Here is an 11,586-nt window from a genome sequence, read left to right as displayed (position 1 = left end):
TAGTTCATGTGCGGAATGAACTTCCTAAGAAAGTGGTGGATGTGCGCACAGTCACAACATTTAAAAAACATATACATTCGTACATGGTTAGGAATGGTTTGGAGTGATATGGGCCAGGGACAGGCAGATGGGTCTAGTTTAATTTGGGATTACGGTCAGCATGGCCTGGTTGGACCAAAGGGTCTGTTTCCGTGCTGTATGACTGTGTGACTGTGTGACATCCCACTCTGATCCACAGTCCCACCCTAGCATCTGTAACCCTGCACACGTTTACTAATCCACCCAGTTGCTTGGGAGGAACTGAGAGTTCACTATTTTATTACTGCTCCAAGTGGAGTATGGTTATGAACCAAGGTCTGGGATGACAGCACATGACCAGTAGCCATGAGCACTGCAAACAGCATCATGATTCGATTAGTTTACCTAACTGCAAGTTTTCAGCTTCTCTGTGAAGTAAACCTCTGGAGATTTTCCGAGCAAACTGAACCTACACAATTTAATACTGAGAGGTGTAGCTTAGAACACAAGAATATGACAGATTCCACCCCTGAAGAAAACCAAAAGACATTATCCAGGACAAGCAAAGAACACAGTTAAGTAAAACTTTATTACAGGTTTATCTTTCAAACATAAAAAAAGAGGCAGAAGTAGAATTTATAAAAAGTAATATTCTCACTGATATTGTACATCCTTGGGGATACATTTAGCCCCCGACTACTTGTTCTGTGTCGAAGCAGTTACAGATCAGGCAGCTGCTATCTAATAACCAGGATTATTCACAATATGTCTGGTGTGGATGCTGTTTCACTGAAAGACTTTCATCCACTTTGGGATTATTCAGCAGCATTCGAACCAGTATCTATAGATTGAAAAACAAAACATGAAAATTCACTTCATCCTTTAAAACGCCAATAGACCAGGACTGGATGATACATAAGTCCACTCCAGTTAACTGGAGAAGAGGAAATTTGCTGCACAAGAAGTGGCCATTCAAACCATCATGTCTGTGCTGGTCAAAACAGAACAAGCATAATCTCATTTCCTGAAGATCCCATAATATCATGTGAATACACAATGTCTTTTTCTCAATACAATGAGGACTTTGGCCTCCACTACCATTTAGAGTGAATTCCAGGTGCCCTCTACTGGCTACTGAAAACATTCCGACATAAGGGGAATGTTGTTTCCTCAAAGAGGGGTGGAAGCAGAGTCCTTGAATATATTTAAGGACAAGGTAGACAGATTCTTATAGTTTCATAAAATCCCTACAGTGTGGAAGCAGACCATTCAGCCCATCGAGTCCACACCAACCCTCCGAACAGCATCCCACCCAGACCCAGCCCTTACCCTTTTCCCTGCATTTAACATGGCCAATCCACCTAACCTGCACATCTTTGGATTGGAGGAGGAAACCGGAGCACCTGCAGGAAATCCATGGGGAAAACGTGCAAACTCCACAGTCACCCCAGGGCGGAATCGAACCCGGGTCCCTGGTGCTGTGAGGCAGCAGTGCTAACCAATGAACCACCATGCTGCCTTGATGAACAAGGGGACGATAGGTTATCAAGGCAGGTGGGAATGTGGAATTCTCAGGCTAGCCATGATCGTACTGAATACTGGAGCAGACTTGGAGCTGAGTGGCCCGTTCCAGCTCACTATGTCTACATGCCATTTCTAAATACGATGGAAAGGGGCCTGTGGATTTCTAATGGAAAAATCTTCCAGTCATAATTCAACTTGCCTCCTACGATCGGATCTCGCTGGTTCATACAACTAGGCTGTTATGTGTGTGTAGACTATGTTACAATTTCCTTGTTACTGCCTTAAAAACTGTAATTAGGTTAGTCAGAAACAACCCTCCAGTGACAAATCCGTACTATTTCCCTGATCAACCCGTGCCTTTCTAAATGACAAAATTTTCCAACAATTTATGCATTGACACTTGTCCCTTTCAACGCAAGTTCGAGGTGAACCTGATGGAGTGGGGAACTCCACATTGGGCAAATATCCCTCAGAGAAAAGCATTGGATCAAGCTGGAACAAATCCTTGGACATGATCACCTGCATGCTATGGTTTTGAAGGTTGTGGTTACAAAATAGTGCAAGCAATGGCTTTGGTCTTCCAGAGGTGAAGGTACTATATTTGAAGATTCAGAAGCTTGTATCAGGCAGAGTACAAATGGTACTCAACCAGGCCACACTTTCAAAATCCAAATCAAATCACCAACTCAGACGTTATTCGGTGAATGGGGAACACTTTCTGAACAACCTTGTGTGTGAGAAAACAACTATGCTAACAGCCAATTTAAGATAATCAGTCAAATTCGTACCACAGAACCCTTACAGCGTGGAAACAGGCCATTTGGCCCATCGAGTCCACACAGAGTCTCCAGGAGCATCTCACCCAGACCCACCCCATCACTGTTCCCATGCATTTCCCATGGCTAATCCATCTGGCCTGCACATCCCTGGACACTATGGCCTCGCTAAATTGCCCAATCCATCTAACCTTCGCATCTCTGTGATGGTGTGAGAAAACCAAAGCACCCAGAGGAAACTCACGCAGACATGAGGGGAATGCGCAAACACCACACACAGTCACCTGAAGGTAGCATTGAATCTGGGTACCTAGCGCTGTGAGGCAGCAGTGCTAACCACTGAGTAACAATGTTGCACAACAGTTCTTTATATTTGATAGAAGGCATGTAAATTTATATGCGAGGACTGTTCTACACAAACAAAAAATTTTATCCAAGGCTTGTTCCTGTTTTGAAATACCCAGAAACACAAGGAGCCTCTCTATAGATCCCTCTTGTTTTTCCCCATACCATCACCTTGGCCAATCAGATTAAGTTTGCCAACTAATCAGCACCCCTTTTCACCATAAGTTATTAGGTTATTTCACATTAAATTGGGATATTTTGAAATTTGACATAACGTTGTCAAGTCAATTGGAAGATAAAAAGCTTCAGCTACAATTCTCTTCCTTCAGTAACATTCAAATAATAAAGCATTTTTTGTCTTTTCTGTGAAAACACATTTCAATTTCATCATGCTGCAGTGCTTAAAACTAAAGAATGGGAGATTTTGACCAGGTTTTGATCAGTAGCCAGAGTGGGCAGGGTAAGCTAGCACGGAGGCTATTACTACAGGGGTTAAGGGTAACAGGTTAGAGATTGTCAATAGAATACAAAATGTCTTCATACAAGGTGTTGAGAAGAGGTCTGATTGAGGCAGCTTGTGTGGAGCATGAAGACTTGTTATGGGAAAAGAGGAGAATGTGGGGAAAGCTTGGCTAATTTTGCTTGAGACTGTTTGCCTGAAACGTTATAGGTCTCACTTCGGTCATATCTGAAGCACGAGCACTCCACACACTCACCAAAAACCTCTCAATACCCTCCTACGTCAATGAGACCCACAGACATTCAAGACAGCAATGGATGATTATTTGAATTGAAATCATGTAGAAGGACATGGGCGAAAAGAAACAAGAAATTGGTATTCGGTAATGATACTCAATTGAAGAGCCAGTGCAAGCATGATGGGCCAAGTGGCCTTCTTTTTCACCATACTAATTCAGTGATTCTGTGACACAAAGACTTTCAAGATGTACTGCATAAACTTCCTGTTGCTGAAAAATTCCACTAAGCCCCTGGAATAACGGCCCAGATCTTGCGACAGAAGATTGACATTGCTGAAGTGTAGGCTGTATTCATGCATTGGGATCATGCAGAAGTCCTGATCTGTGGTCATTATCCAGGAAGTCTAAACTTCCAAAGGGAAATCAATTACCTGACATCTGGAATTCTCCAAAAACACAGCAAACTGGGTTTAAATGGAGCATTTTTTGGGGGGGGGGGGGGGGGGGGGGGGGTGGTCCCAACCCACCTGAATAGTCTAAATCCTGGCTAACTACAACAGTAACTCTCAACGATCCCCATGAGAGACACCTGACCTTTCCCCAGCCCCACCCAAAGCCAATCACACCTTACCATCCCCCTCCTAGACCTGATGTGCCACATCATATTCCCCTTCCTACTCTCAGCCCCCATCCCAGACTGGACCATCTCCCACCCCTGTCTCTGACCCAGCCGTCAGCTTACCCACCTTGCCAACCTAAATACGGCCCCCTTACCTTTCCCACCACGATGCCTTTCTTCACTTACCCGATTCTCATTCATTCTCTAACACACCAAAAAGCTATCCAACAGCTGTTTGGTGTATTAGCGTGGGGCTTGGCTTCCCCCAACTGTACTGTCCATAAGGATTAAAACAGATTAAAAATACACTGCACATTTCTGATGCCTCCAGCAGAAGCAGCAGTTGGGGCCAGGAATATGGGGAACAGATGCAGGGTAAAAAAACTAAACGCAAGAGCACCAATCTGACAGTGATTACTACTTGGGCTAATAAGTTCTCAGGGGATTTTAAAATCACAGCAAGGAAAAGGGTGCATTCAATTTTAATAAATTCCAACTCACTTTTGCCATCGCATGCTACAATCTTCACTTTGTCAACTTTAACGAGTTCGGTGACCTCTCGAAACTCCACATCATTTAGGACAAATGTCCAAACATTATCACAGAATCTGTATGTGTTCAAAGAACCCTTCAAAAATAAAACAAAATGGTAAAGGAAGTCAGCAATTGTATTAAGCAATAAACTACTGGCACAAGGGCGATGGAAAAGGTGCCAAACCCAAAAGTGATTTAAAGCAAGTTGGAGAAAGATTGCAAAAGGATTTGCACATTCCATCCCAGCATCCTAAGGTTTTCAGATCACACAATTTGAACGCCCCTTTTCAAATCTCACTCAAACATTTACATTTAGACACAGTGGATTGCAAAACTGAATTCAGACTGTATAGTTTCCATATTAATGTGACATAGAGACAGGTTTATAGCATGGAACAATTTATGAAATATTAACTGAAACCAGTATGTTTTATGATGATCAGAATTGTTTTATCCAATAACGAAATTAGTGCCACTTGAATGGTACTGAACAATGTGCAATTAACAAATATCCCTGCCTCTAATTTTATGATGTTTTAAATTTGTTCTTGCCATGTGGGAGTGACTGGGAAGGCCAGCATTTATTGTCCATCCCTAACTGCCCTTGAGAAAGTGGTAAGTCATGTTCTTGCAACTGCTGCAAATTCATGGCAGGAATAGCAGATGGAGTTTAATTCAGACAAATGTGAGGTGTTTCATTTTGGTAAGACAAACCAGGGCAGGACTTACACAGTAAATAGTAGGGCCCTGGGCAACGTTGTTGAACAGAGCGCGCTAGGGGTTCAGGTACATTGCGTGAAACTGGTGATACGGGGTCGATAGGCTGGTGAAGGCAGCATTTGGAATGCTTGCCTTCATCAGTCAGAGTAGAGTATGGAGTACAGGAGGGGGAACGTCATGTTATAGCTGTACAAGACATGGCTAAGTCAACTTTTGGAGTACTGTGTACAATTCTGGTTGCCCTGCTATAGGAAGGGCATTATTCCCTGCAGCATCGGAGGCTGAGGGGTGACCTTACAGAGGTTTATAAAATCATGAGGGCCATAGATAAGGTGAATAGCCAAGTTCTTTTCCCTGGGCTGAGTGAGTCCAAAACTAGAGGGCATAGGCTCAAGGAGAGAGGGGAAAAATTTAAAAATGGACCTGAGGAGAAACATTTTCACACAAAGGGTAGTGCGTGTATGGAATAAGCTGTCAGAGGAAGTGGTAATGGGGGTACAATTACAACATTTAAAAGATATTCGGACAGGTACATGGATAGGAAAGGTTTAGAGGGATACGGGCCAAATGTTGGCAAATGGAACCAGTTTAGTTTAGGAAACCTGGCCAGCATGGACAAGTTGGGTCAAAGGGCCTGTTTCCGTGCTGTATACCTCTATGACTCAATGTGTTGTTGATGGACCCACAATGCTCTTATGAAGAGAACATTGTGCAAACATCCATGAACGTCCCCATGTGAGTTAATGATGGAGGGACCATCGCATAAAACATTGAGGTTAGTTAGGCTTAGGATGCTGCCATGAGGAAAACCTGCAGCAACATTCTGGGACGGAGAATGATTGATCTTCAATAACTGCAACCATCTTCCATTTTGCTAGGTATGACTCTAACCAATGGAGAGCTTTCTCCCTGATTCCCACCAACACTAGCTTTGTTAGGGCTCCATGATGCCTCAGTCAGTAAAATGCTGCCTTGATGTCAAAAGGCAGATGTTCACACCTCACCTTTAGAGTTCAGCTCTTTTGCCCGTGCTTGGAGCAAAACATAAACTGGACAATGGTGAGTAAGTTGTCGCTGAATAAATGCTGCTTCATAGCAGTGATACTGATACACTGGACTGAAGGGGATAACAATTAGCCAGCTTGGATTTGTCCAGCTTTCTGTGGACAGGACAGGTCTGGGCAACTTCCCACACTGCTTGGTTGGTGCCAGTGTTTGGCTGGACTAGAACAGGTCGACAAGGGGGCACAGCTCAATGTGAAGCACTACAGCCCATGACCTTTGCAGTATCTAGACCCTCACGTGCAATGAATCAACTTGGTTGCTTTGTGGTGTCTATGATGCTGAGAACCACAGGAGGAGGCCAAGATGAATCATCCACTCAGCATTTCTAACTGAAGCTGGACTCAGACAGTTCAGCCTCACCATGTGGGGATGGGAATGGTTTTGCGCCATCGCCACGTATTAGTTGTTCATTGTTCACTACTGGATATGGGAAGCCTGCACGTCCCTATTAGTTGCGTGATTGCTTAACACTGTTTATTTCATACTCTTCTTTTGTTTAGTGTAGCAGATTGGCATCTCACTTTGACTTATAGCTGGTGTTATGCTTGGCATGCCCTCCTACACTGCTAGCCTGGTTTGTTGGTAATGGTCAAACAAGGTATGTGCCAAGTTACAAGGTTACAGATTGTGCTCAAATACAATTGTGTTGCTGACGATGGCTCACGGTGCCTTACGGCTGTCCCGTTCTGAGACGACAGCTCTCTTCTAAGCCAATCCCATTCAGCATGGTGGCATTGCCACATAATAGACAGCATCGTCCAAGTGAAGACAAGTCATAGTCTCCATAAGGACTTTGGTTGTCACTTCTACCAATACTGTCATAGACAGATCAAATACATCAAGTAGATTGGGGAGGATGAGGTCAAGTAGACACTTCCCTCCTGTTGGTTCTATTGCCACCTGCCACGGGGCAGTCGAGCAGCTGTGCCCTTTAGGATTTGACCAGCTCGATCAGTAATGATATCACTGAGCCACTCTTAATGACGGGCACCCAGAGTAGCTTCTGACCCCGTGCTACACTTTGTGTTTCTTCCAAGTAATGTTCGACATGGGGGAAGGACTGACTCCTCAGCGGAGGTGGAGGAAGGGCTGCAGATAATTAGCAGGAGGCTTCCCTGTCCATGGGTTAGAATCAATTTTCAGAACTCTCAGGGTAACACCATCCCAACTGTATTGTATAATGCCATCACCTCTGGTGGGTCTGAGATGCCAATGAGTCAAGCCATACCCAGGAATTCCTCCAGTACCTGTGGTGGGACTTGACCTCGTCACCACAGCATTAGTCTGGACCTCTGGATCATCTGTTTCATTACATTACGGGTTATCCAAATCATAAACCTCACCCTGTAGAACTCCCAATGGTTACACGAAGGTCACTGCAGGCAATTTGACCTCTCTAGCAAGGTCTGCCATCCCGTAACTCCATATACCCATATTTGCCACCATGCCTTAACGTCTTTGGTTAAGAAAAATATCAACTTCAGTCCAAAAATTACAATTGATCAAATATCAGTTATCATTTGCGGGTGAAAGTTCCAAACTTCTTCCTACTTTAACCCCTGAAAGATCAGGTTCTATATTTCGGGCTACGTTCTTGTTCTGTGTACCCAACTACAGGAAATTAAATAGCCTTCATTTCCTGAAAACTCAATCAAATCATCCTGAAGTGAGCACACCATCAGGCAACTCAATTCCTGAGTGTTTGGTGTCATCTCACTCCCCTCTCCTCAGTCAAAACCTCCCTTAAACATTCTCTCTTCCCCTGCCCTCCCAGCCTCACTCTCTGACTACATATCTGATGTTGTGCTTGTTTGCACTTAGAGTTACATTCATAGAGTTGTACAGCATGGAAACAGACCCTTCAGTCCAATTTGTCCATGCTGACCAGATATCCTGAATTAATCTGGTCTCATTTGCCAGCATTTGGCCCATATCCCTGTAAAGCCTTCTGATTCATGTACCCATCGAGATGCCTTTTAAATGTTGTAATTGTACCAGTCTCCACCACTTCCTCTGGTGGCTCATTCCATACACGCACCACCCTCTGTGTGAAAAAGTTGCCCCTTAGATCCCTTTTAAATCTTTACCCTCTCACTTTAAACCTTTGCCCTCTAATTTTTGACTCCCCTTACACTGGGAAAAAGACCTTGGCTATTCATTCTATCCATGCCCCTCGTGATTTTATAAGCCTCTTTAAGGTCATCCCTCAGCCTCGGACGCTCCAGTGAAAATAACTCCTGCCTATTCAGCCCCTCAAACCTGCCAACCCCAGCAACATTCTTGTAAAGCTTTCCTGCACCCTATCAAGATTAACAACATCTTTCCTATAGCAGGGAGAGAATTGAACTGGCTGCCTGTGCAGTTATAAATGGTCAAAATTTGTTCCAAATAGTATGGGACGTTCTTTCTAAAGGAATGCCGGTCAACAATCTGCGACACTCTAGTAATCTGCTTCTAACAAAAACAAAATCAGTAGTGACTCTCTCGACAAACTAGGCCCATGGAAATCAAAGTTCACAAAACGAGAAATAACAACTATGAAGGCAAAGAGAGAAAATTCAAAGTGAAGATGCAATAAAATATAAAAAGGAAAACTTATGAATGGGTTGGAAGGGGTATGTCTCAATAGATGTTTCCAGTTTTGAAGAAACACAAACAGCAGCATAGCTGAAACCTCTTTCCTAAGTATAGAGCTTTCTACTACAGGCGAGTAGTTATAGAGTCAGAGAACTACAGCAGGGAAAAAGGCCCTTTGGCCCATTGTGCCCACCTTGCTCAAAAAACAACCACCTAACTATTCTAATATCCCATTTTCCAGCACTTAGCCCATTGCCTTGTATGCCTTGGCATCACAAATACACATCTAAATACTTAAATATTCTGATGATTTCTGCCTCTCCCACCCTCATAGGCAGTGAGTTCCAGACTCCCACCATCATCATCTGGGTGAAAATGATTTTCTTCACGTCTCCTCAAAAGCTCCTGCCCCTTACCTTGTATCTATCCCTCAGGCACTGATCCCTCCATCAAGGGGAAAAGTTTCTTCCTGTCTACCCTATCTATGCCCCTCATTATTTTATGTATTTCAACCAGGTCCCCTCTCTGTCTCCTCTGCTCTAAGTATATTGTTGAGGTCAATGGTACTGGTGGGAGGGTGCATCAGTGTACGTAACAGTAGCTTAGAGGCAATATCATTAAATGCATAATCCAGAGATCCAGGCTAATATCCAAGGGACACAGGTTCATGGTGATCATGAAACTAATCAGTTGTCATTTAAAAGAAAAAAAATCCAGTTCAATAATGTCTTTTAGGAAAGGAAAGCCAGTCTGGCTCCTGTATAACTTCAGACTGGATCTGAAACATTAACTCTGATTTCTCTCTGCAGATGCTGCCAGTCCTGCTGAGCTTTTCCAGCAGTTTCTGTATTTTCTTGTTTCTGATTTTATTTTGTTTTGTTTTTATTGGGTCTAGCTTTTAACTGTCCTCTGGAATGACTGAATGAGCCGGTCTGCTCAAGGTCAACCTGTGTCCCTAGGATATTAGCCTGGGTCTCTGCATTACGCATTCAATGATATTGCCTCTAAGCCACTGTTACATGCACTGATGTACACTCCCAACAATACCATTGACCTCAACAATATACTTAGACCGGAGGATGGACAACAAAAGTTGATCTTGCCAGTGATGTTCACATCCTGTTGAGTAAAAACTAAAATAGTAAAGCTGTGATTCCACATGAGGCTGTGTTGATGAAATCAGAACACAGTTACTGAAGAAAGAGCAGCAATAGACTATCACCCATTAAACATAAACAGAAATTGCTGGAAAAACTCAGTAGTTCTGGCAGCATCTGTGGAGGCAAAACTGTATTCTGAAGGAGGGTCACTGGTCCCAAAACATTAATTTCTGCTTTCTCTCCATAGATGCTGCTGGACCTGCAGAGTTTCTCCAGCAATTTCTGCTTTCTGTTTCTGATTTCCAGCATCCATAGTTCTTTTGGTTTTTTGTTTACTTGACTCACTTCCTGCCTGCTCCCCAACTCTCAATTCTCCGAAATCAAAAACTTGCCTATTCAGTCTTAAAATGTGGGATGGAGCATTAACAACCCTCCGAGTTAGAGAATGCCAAAGATTCTCAGCTCCCTGAGTAAGGAAACATCTTCTCATCTCAATTGTAAACATTACATCCACTGATAACATAATGTGGAGCTGGAGGAACACAGCAGGCCAGGCAGCATCAGAGGAGCAGGAAAGTTGACGTTTCGGGTCAGGATCGTTCTTCAGAAGCTCCTCTGATGCTGCCTGGCCTGCTGTGTTCCTCCAGCTTCACACTATGTTATCTGACTCCAGCATCGGCAGTTCTTGCTATCTCTGATTTCATCCACTTATCCTGATCTTGTGCTCCATGTTCCAAAGTTCCCAGCAAGAGGGGAAACAACCACTCAGTTTCTAACCAGTTAAGCTTTTTTCACAATCCTGGGGATTACAGTGAGATCACTTCTCATTCTTCTGAGCTCCAGAGAACACAAGTCCAATTGACTCAGTCTCAAATCACAGAACATTCCTCTTAATCCAGAAACTAATCTAGTGAACCTTCACTGTAACATCTCCAGTACAAGTACATCCTTGATAGAATACGGCACACGTTGGACATTGCTGAGGAACAGAAATGTCCTGCGGGCTCTTTCTGTGCTGTGAATGCAGTGGAACCACATGAAACACAAACACGATAAACAAAAGACCATGAGACGGCAGAGGGAGGGAGAGAGAGAGAGAGAGTGGGGGAGAGAGGGAAAACAGGAGGATGGGGGAACTGGCTCACCCTGAAGTTTACTCGATTCCGAACTCTCTGGGCTAAGGCGTTGTTGATTGCTTTGTCAAACTGTAGTAGGACCTGCAGAGCCAGCTGAGGGGTGATCTGCTGGGACTGGGGGAAGCAACATACAGTTTATGAGCACCAGAATAATTAGAGTAACAATACTGTCCCAGCAAAAACGTGAGAAGTTGGGGGTGGGGGAAGAGATTGAGAGATCAAGAGGTGGGAGAGATTATTTGGGGGCTGAAGGTGGAACAGAGGGTGGTAGTGGGGTGACAATAGCTTTGGGACACTGCTCAGAGAAGAAAGGGAGGGAGACTCAGGCAGGAAGGTGCCAGAAAGAATCAAGGGTCAGAGGAAAGGGGAAAGAGGGAGTCAGAGCAGATGGGGAGGGGCAGAATTAGAGGGAATGGGGGTTTCAGTGGGGAGGGCGAGGTCGGGGGGTATGGTGGAGAAGGTGGGGGGGGGGGG

At 44.1% G+C, this 11,586-nt stretch overlaps 1 protein-coding gene across 1 annotated transcript; it reads right to left on the bottom strand.

The window, feature by feature from the left end:
- Positions 1-588: 588 nt before the first annotated feature.
- On the bottom strand, positions 589-11,232 carry gtf2a2 (general transcription factor IIA, 2; the record flags this gene model as incomplete). Its single annotated transcript, XM_048617028.1, has 3 exons — positions 589-859; positions 4,482-4,608; positions 11,122-11,232. Coding segments are annotated over 3 exons (264 nt in total), but the record flags the coding sequence as incomplete, so codon positions are not given.
- Between the last annotated feature and the right edge of the window lie 354 nt (positions 11,233-11,586).

The sequence above is a fragment of the Rhincodon typus genome, chromosome 36 (genome assembly GCF_021869965.1).
Source record: "Rhincodon typus isolate 14 chromosome 36, sRhiTyp1.1, whole genome shotgun sequence".
Lineage (NCBI taxonomy): Eukaryota > Metazoa > Chordata > Chondrichthyes > Orectolobiformes > Rhincodontidae > Rhincodon > Rhincodon typus.
The sequence above is the reverse complement of the archived record's forward strand: the minus strand, read 5'-3'. Positions and strand labels throughout refer to the sequence as shown.